The sequence below is a fragment of the Castor canadensis genome, chromosome 2 (genome assembly GCF_047511655.1).
Source record: "Castor canadensis chromosome 2, mCasCan1.hap1v2, whole genome shotgun sequence".
Lineage (NCBI taxonomy): Eukaryota > Metazoa > Chordata > Mammalia > Rodentia > Castoridae > Castor > Castor canadensis.
In genome coordinates, this window is record NC_133387.1 from 124,927,103 (window position 1) to 124,941,698 (window position 14,596).

The window sequence follows — 14,596 nt, forward strand, 5'->3', positions numbered from 1 at the left end:
GGATGAACCAATTCTGGTTGTAATACATATATACATGGAAATGTTACAAGGAAACTCCCTGTGTATCTATCTTAAACAAACAAAAATGGCCTTTTTCAGAAATGGAGAACAGAACGGTTAAATAGGTCCTACCTGGGGGTGGTACCAGCAAGACTGGGAGGATATAAAGAAAGGGTGAAGGAGCTGAATGTAGTAGAAATATTATGTACTTATGTGTGAAAGTGGAAAAATGAGACCTGTTGAAACTGTTCCAGGAATAGGTGGAGGAGAGATAAAGGAGAATGATGGAGGGAGGGAATTCAACTATGATACATTGTAAGAACTTAAAGCATCCATGTCTTGCCCTTTCTATTTCCCCAGTCATGCTCTGAACACATTATTCCAAAGCAAGTTATTCTCTACCTCCACAGTCAGTCCATCTTGGGTCAGTTCCATTTTCTTGGCACATTTGACAGGGCATTTGTTAATGTAAGCCAATGCCTGGGTCAAAAGGTAAAAAAAGAACAATTAAGATGAACATGGTTTAAGAGAACTGGTGCCCATCAGTTCTGAAAATGGATTCTGTCACAAGTGGGCTAAGATGGTTAAGAGCAGAGGTAAAATGAAAAATCAGTAAATATGATACATTCATTAATAAGAGATGAGTGTTTAGCATGTTAGCTTTGTGTTTTCAGTCTCGGGAATGGTAAAAATTGTTCTTGGACCCTGATGGGAAGGAGAATTTTCAACCATTGGAGTCAGAGGACCCACATTCTCTCTGATTTCCTGCACTAGCTGTTTCAAAAGTCTCCTAGGATCTGAGTGATGGAGCCAAACTAACCACCAAGGAGAGAAAATAATTTTTCTACCATTCTGTCTCCAAAAACTTCTTTTCAATGTTTTCTTAAAAATAAAAAGAAAGATGTAATCCTCTTTAAAGAAGATAGATGTCACAATGCAGCTACTAATAAGTATGATTTCACTAACTTTGTCTTCTCAATTTCTGGGGAAACTACTGAATTACTTTTGCACCTGAATCCAATGCAAAAAATCAAGCCAGTCCTAGATGGAGTTGCCTTTAAGTTATTGCTCTTAGGTCTGTCTGGTTCTGCCAAATCTCGAACCCAACATTGGCAACTTCTGCTTCATTGATGCTCCAAAAGCCTTCTTCTGCCAACATCCATGACCCAGGCTCAGGAGAGAGCTCCCAGTTCACAGCTTGCTGTTACCTGTCTGGTCAGCTCTTTCAGGGCCTTGTGCTTGTTAGGCAGGTGTTCTACCACTTGAGTCACTCCGTCAGTCCTTAATACACTGTTCTGTCTGATACCACTTTCTCCACTTGTACCAATGACAGATCAGGACAGGAGCACACTGGCCTGGAGGAATGATTTATGTGATCAGTATTGCCCAATGTGTCACAGAAGAGAGAGGAGGAGTTTCCCTCTCATCTCAGTGTAAGTACTTTCCCCTGAAACTATTTCACCTCATCTTCTGTATAAACGATTTATATAACTGGCCATGCAATTTTTATTTTTTAATATTTCTCTTGAATTATGCTCCAGTTTTTATCTTGCTTATAATTTTTACAATATCACTATCTTTCAAAAATTGCTTAGGGGTCAGCCAACTTTCCTCATTCTCCTGATAATGAAAAATTATTTCCCTCATTTCTGAACAAGAGTCAAATGATATAGAGCTCTAAAAAATTATTGCTCTAAACAAAGACAATTCTAAACAAAGATAGAGCCTGGATACTTTCAGACCACCATGAAAACTAGACGTGAGACACTCCCTTCCATACATCAATGATAAAGTCTGGATTTCCACTTGAATCCACTAGGCTTGTCTCCAGGTCTTCACATGGGTCCTTCTGAAAGATTCTCTCTCTCTCTGCCTCTCTCTCTCTTTCTCTCTCTCTGCCTTCTCCTTCCCTCTCTCTATCTTTCTCCCTATCTCTCTCCCACATACTCTTGTCAAAATAACTCTGCATTGCACACTTTTTCCCAAAATCCGAGCAGATCAATCCAGTAACATACAAGCTTTACTTATCATCATTCATCTCAAAGGATAAAGGTCAAAAGATTTCAAGAAGACCTCATTGCCAAGCTCCTTATGTTTTGGGGTACAAATAGGCATGCAGAGGCAAATCATTTCCTATAATTGATAACAGGAAAAAGATCTGTTTATTCCTGTTGTCAATAACAGGACCTGGTCTAAAGATCAGGAGCTTAGATTTATTTCTTCTATGGTCATTATGGTGCCATGAGTGCAGGTGTGTCTTCTCTGGATATATTCTCACTCCCTTGTCTCAGTCATTCCAAGACATTCACACCCAAGATTATCCTCCCTAAATAGGATTGTTTTATGCTAGCCAACATATTACCTCAAAACCGTCCCTCTCCTCCTTTTCTGTAACAAGGCAATTCTTTCAATACTTCTCTCTTAGAGAAACAAAAATTACTCAACATATAGTTCCCAAGAGAAACCAATAATGAGCTGGGTACCAGCCATCTCCACAGCATCCAGTGTGTCACTTTCCTGTGCAACTAATTAGCTTTCTTCCCATGATATAAAAAACTTATAAATAGCTTTGTCTTTAGGGGTATTATTTACAGAAATGAAGACTAAACTATCGGAATTTCTCTTTGTAGAAAACTGCACCTCTTCTGACTCAACAGACAGGTAAGAGCAAAGCTTTTAAATTTTAAATCCCCTTTTGTCGCACCTTTTTATCCCTCTTAGGTTTATGTCCTTTTGCAAAATATTTGTGTCAGAAATATCTTTACCAAAATATTTTTGTCTTTTGTTCCTTACTATCTCTCATTTTTGAAATTTCATTTAATTATACTGTTTTCCTGAATTAGTTCTTTGCACACACACCATTGATATTTTTCAGTTTGTTTCCCTGGTATGAAGATTTTCCAAGATTTGTGTTTCTGCCTATGGTAGTCTCCAAATCATTATAAACTTCATTTTCACCTGTGCAAAGCAGATATCTGGTCTCGGCTGTCCCCAACCTATTTAAAGACCAGATTCTTTTTTAAACCAGAGTAATAGAATCTCAAGCCTTGATCTCCAATATTCTGAAGTGGTTCTGCCATGGTTCTCTGTTTTCTCAACATTGGAAGTCTCCAGCCCATGCCTAAGATGAAGGGCTAAACTCAGACATATTCTGAGGTGGTGAAGGAGAAAGTAGTGGGTATAAATCTGAGATGGAAGTTTTGAGGACTGACCAGATTGTTTGAAGAAGTAGGAGAAGATATTGGGAGCTGCATGGCTCATAGAAAGAGAGGAAATATCCCTTTAAAAAGGAAAGGCTAACTTTATGTTAGACAAAATGTAAACTCACTGAATAAGAGGGTCCTTTCAATAGGATCAAATGAGCCTATCAAATGTAAATAATTCTAGCAATTCTATAATTGTTTTTATTACACAGGTGAAGAGCACTCTTGAGGAAGATCAATGGCTTGGAATTATGAACATCTGACATCTGATTCTGGTTTTGTGATTTTATTTTCATGAACACACTGGCTACTCACTGAACTACACTGGGTTGTTTGCTACAGAATCAAGTGACTGGATAAGTTACTCTCAAAATCCTTTTCCTGGTGTATTGAAAACTGTAATTCTGACAACACATTTGCTTGAAGATGTGTCTCCCAGGTCCATAATGACTGACAAATTTTATATCACCACTAGGAGAGATGACAAATCTTATGTGGTCTTGTCTCCTGAAGAATTCTTGGTAGTTTCACCAAGTCATCAATATTTCCTAAGAATACAGAGAAGCCAAACACATGGTCTCTTTTCTAAACAAGTTCTCTTGGGCTTTCAGGATTTCCTCAACAATAATATGTAATAATTCCAGGTGCTTGCAAAAATGTTAAGCCTTCTCCACTTATTTAAATACTTTCAAAACTAGGTTATCACCAGAAAGTACAAGCTTACAAAGAATTATTAAATGCAACTTCCCTGTAATTTGTAAGGAATAGAATTTTGTTTTTTATATGATTAATTTCGTACCAAGTGTTAGAGATGCATTATCTGATATTTCTTGAGCTTTACCTATAGTTCAGACTGTTTTAGCTCAGTAAAACCATTGCGCAGAGCATAAAGGTTCCCTGCACTCTTCGACATTGTTTTATATTTATGAAAAGCTATAAATATTAGAACTAGTCTAAGTAAAATAATGGCTGGAGGACAAGATCTTATTTGATCAATTACTTCCTAATTTTTTAGATGACCTATCTATCAGCTGAAGCACCCTCCATTTTTTTCAGCCACCCACTCCATTCCCCTACCCTTCACTGTCACATCCACTCACTCATATGCTTAAACTTTCATTATTTCTTCACATTAGTGATTTTTTCCTACAGCCCGTCTGTGGCTTTCCATACTTCCAGTGAAAATGTACATAAGCAGTGTATGAAAACCTAAGGAAAATTCTCTCTCATATTGTTCACAATGCATCGATGTGTGCTGGCATAAGCCATGAGAGGTGACCTAATCAATCCACCAATCATTTGATCACTGCCTTATCCTCCTTACTTCTCTTTGGTGTTCTTTCTTATTTCTCCCCCTATTGCTCCTTTTATTATCCAACTGTCTTTCCAATCCCACCTTAGTTCTTCCTCCTTAGCTCTTCTTGTCTACCTGTCTTAGAAACATGCTACTGACTCTGATGCTACCACATTTATTTCATAAATAGTTCCATATTTTGGATTGAGATTCTTCCATATTAGAATGATTAAAGACCATTAATAGAGAAATTTACATGTTTAAATAGAGTTTTTGAACCTTTAAACTAATAGGTTCATATAAATTTGAATCATTCTCCTTAAAATTTAATTATCACCTACACTCTAAGACAAACACCGTTTCAGTGTATGAACCCAATAGTGTATGAATTTCTGTATCTGAGAAAGTAGTTTGAAACTTTAATTGCTTTTATAAGATGAAATGCATCTTGGAAGATGAGAATACTAGAGTGTTCGATATCATATATGCTGTATATTTATTTAACAGGATACAACATTCCACCATAGCAGTCGACATGATTTGTCATCTTGTTTTCCAAATTACAGAATTGAGTTAGCAAGTTACCAAACACATTTTGCTTATCAGAGTAGAGGGCATTGACAGGAAACCTTCCAGAAATGATCTTATTGACTCTACAGTGCTCCTTTAGATTACCCTCCAATGCTTTCTCCTTATGCCCAAGTGACATGGATGATCTAAAACATGGGTCAGAATTCTAGAGATAGTGGTATGAATTAATTGAAGATGGTAAAACATGGTTTTTTTAAATGTATATAACACATTGAAAAAATGCCAGAAAGAGTATTTAGGAGAACATCTAGGTACAAGAAGGTAGAAAATGTGTAAATTATTTGAGAGACAAAAAATTATTGCATTCTGTGGAAATTGGGAAGGAATCAAAGCAAATTGTCTCCACATTCTTGCCAAAGTATAACAATCTCCTCCTACCCCATTGTAGCATATGCCCCTATTTTTTGACCACTTTTTCTACCTCTTAATGTCTCCCACTGCACATCAGTAGCCTTGCCCACACTGAACTTGCTGAGGGTACCAGAACATGGTTTTCCTTATAGTTATTTCATTATTACCAAAACTCATTCAGCATGGCCAACAATGGACAAAGTAAAGCAACAGGGATTCTCTGCCATGTGCCTGAAGTTTGACTTTTGTGAAAGAAGTTTAACCAGGACACTTTCCTAATTTAACTCTATCTACCTCCTTGACAGTCTCCACAGTATCTGGGAAAATGTGTAATCAGAAGAAGGACATAGTGGAGTCAATCCTGATTGTCAAACATTTTGGTAAACCATCATTCCTTCAACTACCCATATCATTCGATGTTTCAGCAAAAATACCAAAATAAATACAACATATGCTTTGAAGGATATTTTTAAATCTAAAAGTATATTTAGAAGCTATAAAAACATCAATAACTTTCATTTAAAATGTTAGAGGATGTAACTTAGTTACTATATTGCAGTTAATATTTTTAAAAGCATTACTGCTATTGCACAATCTTCTGTCAATATTCATTTTAATAAATGTTACAATCCATTGTACATTCAGTGGACTTAAACCCGATGTTCGGAATTCAGCTTGTTTCAAGCTTTTACCACTGTCATTAAAGTATGATGAGCAATTTTGAACAGAAGACTTCTGTAACAAACAGAACTCCAGAAGAAACAGTATTGTCCCAAAAGGTATGGATTTGAGATCCATGATACATTATTTTGAAATGTATCCTTTGACGTTTAAAATGACCCTGTCTTCCAGCAGTATATAAATGTGACTATTTCACTGAGCCTGTGTCAATTTTGATAGTAACAATTGTGATTTTCTAATTTAATAAGATTGATTTCTAAGACAGCCATAGATATAAACCTTACATTTCTTAGTTCTCCCTTTATGTCATTCGCTCATTCATCTATTAGGTTTTGGAGGTTCTCCTGAATCATTTAGACTCATTTTTATTGTGATGATATCAAACTTTTCTTCCCCTACAGCATCCTAATTCAAGTACAAGATGATTCATGTGCTAGTTTGGAGTAGATCGCTTTAGGAATGTGTACAATTTTTGGCAGTGCTGAGGGCCAGAGTTGCATATCTGTTAGGAAAGCACTTTATCACTGAGCCACATTCTAGCCTGGCACATGCATGAAATAACTTTCAGAAGTGCCTTAACTGTTATTTTGCACTTATATTCTCATGCATCATTTTTATTTTATTCTATCATTGATTACATTTTAGAAGGTTGTCTATCTTCTTAAATTTTTGAAAACCATAAAGACCAGGCATTGTCACACATACTTGTAATACCAGCTACACTGGAGGTAGAGGTCAGATGGATCACAATTTGAGGCTGACCAAGGACAAAAACATGAGCCCCTATCCAAAAAAAAAATTGCAGTAAAACAAGGGCTGTGGACATGGCCCTAGTGGTAGAGTGCCTCCGTAGCAAATGCAAAACCCTAAGTTTACTATCACAAAAAAATGCTTCTGTGTGTTCATACACAATCTTCCCATTGTATGGAATTCTATATTCATTTATGTGCATTACTTAATTCTGTTCTTTCACCTGAATTCCTTGAGTTTGTTTTGTGCATGCTTTTCTAACTTTACAAAATGCCTTACACCTTCTATGAATATGCCTTTATATTGTTGAGCAATTGAGAACAGTTAATACAATAGATCACTTCTGAATGCATGCTGCATGGCAGAAATGTTCTTTATCCACATCATGGGAGGAGTTGAAATGGTGCTACTCATTGCTAGGCATATGACAGGTACACAGCAATCTGCAAACCTCTCCACTATCTGACTGTTATGAACTCCAAATTGTGCACGATTTTGGTAGTAACTCCTTGGGCCATAGGCATGATTCATGCTGTGTCTCAGTTTGTGTTTGTCATAAATTTGCCGTTTTGAGGCCCCAATAATGTGGGAAGTTTTACTGTGACTTTCCTAGGGTTATTAAGCTTGCATGCATAGACACTTACCAACTGGAACTTGTGTCATTGCCTCATTGCCAACAGTGGCTTCATATCTATGGGCACCTTCTTTTCCCTGATTCTGTCATACATCTTTATTCTGCTCACTGTGCAACAACATTCTTCATGTGATTTACCCAATGCATTCTTGACTTTGTCAGCTCACATCACTGTGGTGGTTATGTTTTTCACTCCATGCATGTGTCTCTATGTGTGTCCTTTCCCCACGGAGTCACTGGATGAATGTTTTGCTATTGTGGACTTTGTTGTCACTCTCATCTTAAACCCTGTGATCTATACCTTAAGGAATTCAGGTATGAAGTTGGCGATAAGAAGGCTGAATCGACAGGTGGTAAGTTCTAGAGAGATAACAATAGATTTTGTTGACAAGAACACGGATGAATGCCATGAGCAATCAAGACTGCCATTATCACATTAATACTATAATAAATCCATTTTTATTATTGCCTTGAAAATGGAGAAGTCTGCAGAAAAGAAGGTATTAAATTAAAGAATTACACTTCAGATGGAGTCACAGCAACTTTTGTTAATCATGAAAGTAGAGTATTAAATATTTCTCTCTAATCTGCAGACCTAAATTGTAGATACCAGCAATGATAACATTTAATTTTCATCTGTTATTATATACCTTTGTAGAAATGCACATATATATGTACAAATTTACTTTATCAGCATCTTTATGCTGATAACACACATCACTGGAAAGTAATAGATATTTCCTATGGAAATCTTGTGGATCCAGTGGATAAAATATGGGTTTCTATAAACCAAAAGATATTTGAATTGTGAAGGAAATCATATCTCGGATGTACTTAAAGTCAGAAAAGTAAAATAATTAACTCTATGTTACACTTTCTCAGTATTCTTTACAATCTAATTTTCAGTGTTTTGTACAACATAATTTTAAAAACTACAGCAATTTACATGATGCAAAATTTATGTGTATTCTACTTTTTAACAGCACAATTCTGTTGTCCTTACAGTCTACCTCAAAGAATTTCTTGATTCACAGTGAGAAAAAGGGTTCTGCAATTCTAAAGTATTTTAGGGGACTTGTTTTCCGTAGAGGAAGACTCTCACTAAAATTTCAAAAGTATGTTGATGTGTCTGCTCTTAAGCTTGTGTGCTTAGACAAAGAAGGTGACTGACATCTTTCAGGTACAACTCTGAATGTCTGTTGGTAAGAAGCACAATTTGAGACATATGTCAAATGCATTTGTAGGACAGATTAAAGAAATATTCATTGTTGTTTCTTAGCTTGTTTTTAACTCCTACATTGTAATTAAAGCTAAAAAATAAAATGACTATTTGGTAAGAAATGATACTATCATTGAAAATATTTTTTCCTGTATTTTCTCCACATATTGATGATCCATGTTTTAAGATATTCTCTTACTAAAATTACCCAAACAGACCCAGTCATTATGGCAATATTCCTTAAGAAGTTTTTGCATTTCCTCTAATGGCCAAGGGAAAGCCTTTGAGACTGTAAGTCGGTCTTAGAGTGCTCTTAGCTCCAAGTATTTATTTCCGGATCTCTTCACCTGCTTCTGGTCACTTTCATGAAGGATTTTAATTAGCCAAGGGTTTTATTAAAGAAGCCAGTTCACATACATGTCATTTTCTTGGAAACTTTAATCTCTAAGCATGAAATTGAATAGGAAATCTGAACTCCTCCTTCCATGAAGACTGCTCTACTCTCTTCCAGTTATGAAAGAGGTAGGTTGAATAATGAAACTGATATATAAAAGTAGAACTAACTCTATTGTAGAATTTTATTGATAATGAGATGCTTCTAGTAAAGAAATCCATTGTAAAGAATTTAGATATGTGTTTATCCTCAGGAGAAATGGACAGATGATGATGGGTTGGCTTAAATACTTAGTAAGGGTAATGTGAAGAAGGATTCCCCTTGATATTAGTGTTCTAATGGCAACAGTTCTGTAGCCTCCCTGACTCTTTCTGTTTAGTGGACTTATCTTTATTTTCCCTCAAATCTAGTGTTTTCTTGCCCACCTCTTTGCCTCTTTGTTATAATTCCAATGAAACCTGGTTTGGGACATTTCTTTCACATAAAGGTAAATAAGTTCACACATAAAATGAGTGAAGTAATTTTGAAATAGGAAAACAAAGGCCCAGAGCTTTGGGATGACATGGGAAAGATCATGAAATGAATGTATGCTAAACTCAAGCCCCTGTCTTCCATGTCAATGAGACTTACAAAGACCTACAGTGTTTTTATTTACAGAAAGGTAAAAGATTTTTAAGAAAAGCATGAAGTCCTAGTGGCTGAATTCAAAGTTTAATGTAACATATGGGGCAGGATTTTCTTTTACAACTGTGACTGGCTCTTCATTTTGTTATAACCTGTATGTAAAATTCTGGAGAACTCTTTCAATAAGCTTAAACTTAATGTTAGAAGCAATGCACTTCTAAGACTTCTCAAGTAATTTTTGCAGAACCATAAATGAGCTGGGAGGTAGAATGTTGGCAACAGTGGAAATGCGCTATGGAACTTAGGGAAGGACAGAAAGCAAAAGCAAGTGAAAGTCACCAATATCAACATATTTCATACCTGCTTAGGTAGAGGACATAAAAACATGAACTGAGAGTTGCCAAATAGTCAGGAAGGGAGAGATGGGGTAAGGGAGAGTAACAGAGGTGGTTGAACTGATCAAAGTGAAGTATATTCATAGTTGGGGTACATTGAGAAACCCCTTTGAACATTGACTTTGAAATTAATAATGAAAGAAAGAACTGTGAAATAGGTAGATTGGGGGGCACTTGTGGGAAGGGGGTTGAATAGAGAAAATGAAGGTGATGGAGTAGGTTTGATAGGCTTAATTGAAGGAAGGAAATAGAACAATGAAACTTCTTATTGCTTTAAGTAGGATTGGAGAGCATGGCGGGAGGAGATGGATGAGACAATCATCTAACCAATGTACAATGTAAGGCTATTCAGAATTGTTACAACAAGTCCCCCCATACGTTGAATATATGCTAATAATAATGGAAAAATTAAAAATAAATGAACTGTGAGAGGGTTATGAAAAAGGACCCCATACCTAAGGATCCTGTGTTATCACTCTTCCCTAAGAAAGATGGCTCAGAATATGTTATGTCTTAAATAACTAACAAATTCCTTTTGTTAAAGAATATCATTCCTGAATTTTTACTTGCTACTATGATAGACAATCTTTGAGTTACATTTGAGAACCCTTGGACCAGTCATAATTCCTGGCATTTTTCCTATGAAGATATAACTTCAAATTTGTCTGTCTCTATCAATGAAAAGAAATGGTTTTCCACTGGCTAATACTAAGGTCAATTCCATACTGCATACTTGATTCTAAAGAAACATCCCCACCAACCAGTCACATCAGAAAATATCTCACAATAGGATCCTCTGTATTGTCCGTGACTAGTATGAATATATGATTTATGTTTGTTACTATGTTAAGCAAAAGGGAACAAAAAATTCACAAATTATTTTACTACTAGATTTCTCTGAATGTTTGGAAAAATATTGAATTAGTAAGCTTTAAAGGACTTTGAAAATAGTAATGTGGTGCTTGAGTGAGGAGAGCTAAATAATTCAGAATAGTGAAGAGGGAAATGCAATTCCTAAGAATGGAAAAATGTGATTTAAAAAATGTCCAGATCAAATACTGGTATTCCTCCAAGAAATTTGACAAGTGTAACTTCTGCACCTTCATGTCTCAATTTTCATTTTCCTCTGTTACATTTTGCTTGCTTGTTGGCTCTGCCACCTAATCTGTCATGTGTTCTCATGGCTATGCTTCACATCCAGTGCACCTCCATGTGCCACTTCTTCACTGCAAAGATTCTTGAAACAATATTCAATTTTCCTTCTTAGAAACAGAATTGAAATGTTTCTCTCAACACTCACTGTTCAGTCACTATCTCAGCAGACAAAAACTTATACCAACAATGCCTCCGTGTGTCTAAACCCTTATCATTATCCTTCACTTTCTTCCAAATTTATCTCTATTCTAAACGTGCTCTGTGTGCTACATAGTGTAACTCAAGTACTAGTATTACCAGAATTAAAGCCATCACAGTACTCCCAGTTACTCACAATAAAAATTCCTTAGTGACATTTTCCATCTCCCACATCCTGATGACAAATTTTCTATTACTACCTTAATAACAGTTATTGTGTATTATGTCTCTATCACTATTTTCTAGGTAATTCATATTTATGACTGCACACAATCCTATGATGTAGTGCTATAGTCATCCATCTTGTCCAGATGCAGCCACAAGTTTGAAAGGCTTTAAATGAGGTATTCAAGTTCAGCTCTCTACATTGTAGATAAACTCAGGATTTAAATGGAAACTTCCTAGCACACAGCTCACATCTTAACCCTACCAAGTGTTGCTTCATAAACCCACAAATCTTTTCTCACCCTTTTCCTGCTCTCACAGCTCCATGCTCCAGTTGCTATCTGCTCTTAGGCTTAAAAAATCAGCTGGGTTTTCTTCCTTCTTCCAAGTCACACTGACATCAGAGTGAATTTACTAAACCACTGTTCATAATTCTCTAATAGCTCTTAAATATTTTGATAACAAACCCAAATCACTTAGTAAGAATTACTTTTCCAATTTTATCTCCATTAAACTCCATCACACTATCTTTCATGTTATTTCATTGCATTCTCTTCACTCCACCTTTAAATACCCCATTCTTTATCTTCTCAATTTTTATGTTATTATTTTTTGGTGATACTGGAGTTTGAATTTAGGGCTGCATGCTTGCTGGGAAGGTTCCCCTCTACTGCTTGAGTCATGCCTCCAGTCCATTTTCTCTGGTTATTTTAGACATATTTTCTCACTTTTTGTCCAGGCCAGCCTGACCTTGCTCCTCTTAGTCTGTACTTCCCACTGTATTTGGGATGACAGGCATGTGCCATCACACCCAGCTTTTTTCCATTGAAATGGGGTTTTATTTTATAATTGTCTTTTTTGTTTGTTTGCTTATTGCCCAGGCTGGCCTGGAACCATAATCCTTCAGATCTCAGACTCTCAGATAGCTTGGGATGACAGGCATACACCACTGCACCCACCTATTGGTTAAGATGGGCTTTCGCTAACTTTTACCATTAATCTCCTCAGTGATCCTCTTGATCTCAGCCTCGGAAGTAGCTAAGGATTACAGGTTTGAACCACATATCCAACTTAAATGCTATATCTGTAACATTTCAATTTTTGTTTTGTTCTTTCTATTTTCAACTTTCAATTAATTTTGATTTTTTTTCTCCTGAAAACTTTAATTTCATCAAATTACATAAGATGCGTGCTGCAGATCGTGAACTGCTTTTCAAATTGAGGGGGGAAAGGAGGTAAATGTAGAGTGATAGTATCCCCTTAATCCAGCAAACTAGGCAGCCTAGATAATATCATTTTATTAGGACTCAACATTGCATGAGTGGAGGCCATGAGAAGACCAGGATGACTGAAATATAAGACACAATCAGGGAAGTAGGGTGGGTTAAAAATGTGAGTTTATATTTTTGAATTAGAAAGATACTACATGAGTGAATGGAAGGATAAAAAGTGAGATTATGGATTTAAATATAATAATTCTGACCTCCTTTTCATTGTCTTCTGTAAGGTAACTGCAGAGCTACTCTACTGGAATGAATCAATACATGAAACAAATCATTCTGTGGTGACTGAGTTCATTTTTCTTGGACTCTCCAATTCTCAGGAACTTCAGATTTTCCTGTTTCTGTTCTTTTTGGTGTTCTATGTAGGAATTGTGTTTGGAAACCTTCTTATTGTCATAACTGTTGCTTCTGACTCCTACCTTCACTCCCCCATGTACTTTCTGTTGGCCAACCTCTCACTCATTGATCTGTCTCTGTCCTCAGTCTCAGCTCCCAAGATGATTACTGACTTTTTCAGCAAGCACAAAGTCATCTCTTTCAAGGGCTGTCTGGCACAGATATTTTTCCTTCACTTCTTTGGTGAGAGTGAGATGGTGATCCTAACAGCTATGGCCTTGACAGATATGTAGCAATTTGCAAGCCCCTGCACTACACTACAATTATGTGTGGGGACGTGTATGTAGGCATTTTGGCTGCTGCATTGGGAATTGGCTTTCTCCACTCAGTAAGCCAGTTGGTGTTTGCAATAAACTTATCCTTCTGTGGTCCCAATGAGATTGATAGCTTTTATTGTGACCTTCCTCGGGTAATCAAACTAGCCTGCACAGCCACCTACAGCTCAGATATCATAGTCATTGCTAACAGTGGTGTGTTCACCATGTGTACTTTTGTTCTTCTAATTATCTCCTACACTGTCATCCTAACGACCATCCAGCATCGTCCTTCAGATAGGTCGTCCAAGGCTCTGTCCACTTTAACTGCTCACATCACAGTAGTTCTTTTGTTTTTTGGACCATGTATCTTCATTTATGCCTGGCCTTTTCTCAAGTCTTTGGATAAATTCCTTGCTGTGTTTTATTCTGTGGTCACTCCTCTCTTGAACCCCATTATATACACACTGAGGAACAAAGACATGAAGACTGCAATGAGACGACTGAGAGATCGAAATGTGAATTCCAGGGTAAAGTCAGATCTGTGAGTGTGAGCTCCATCTTTGACAATGACATAACGTTGGTAAAATGTCCAGCAAAGCTTATGAAATTGTACCATCCCTGTCCATCTCATTTAGGAGTTGTCAAAGAAGTGTCAAAAGTCTCAATCCTTCAGCATCAGTTGTTTCATATTTTTGATACAACTCCAAATTTAAAATCATGCATTATCCCACTAGTTGTTGAACATGAAAGGCATGAATAAGCTAGTATTTGTACACAACTGAGACTTTCTGGGTTTTGGATTTAATAGAACTAGGGTTAGAAACTAGCCTGGCTAATAAATTTCTCTTTTTATTTGGCTTGTTTTCCTAAAAGTATCAATAAAGTAACGGTAACCTGCCTAACAAAAACATGCTTAGTGTTAGGATTTATAAGTCAACTATTAAGAGATTTAAAAAGGAAGCTGCTCCCTTATAACAGGTTATAATCCAGTTCCTACCATAGTCTA

At 36.5% G+C, this 14,596-nt stretch overlaps 1 protein-coding gene across 1 annotated transcript in view; it reads left to right on the forward strand.

The window, feature by feature from the left end:
* LOC109675014 (olfactory receptor 4F5-like) overlaps positions 1-14,135 on the forward strand; it is a 34,826-nt gene extending 20,691 nt beyond the window's left edge. The window contains 2 exon segments of the mRNA XM_074058731.1: positions 13,162-13,543; positions 13,546-14,135. Of these exon segments, the coding sequence (XP_073914832.1) occupies positions 13,162-13,543; positions 13,546-14,135 (972 nt within the window).
* Positions 14,136-14,596: the final 461 nt, after the last annotated feature.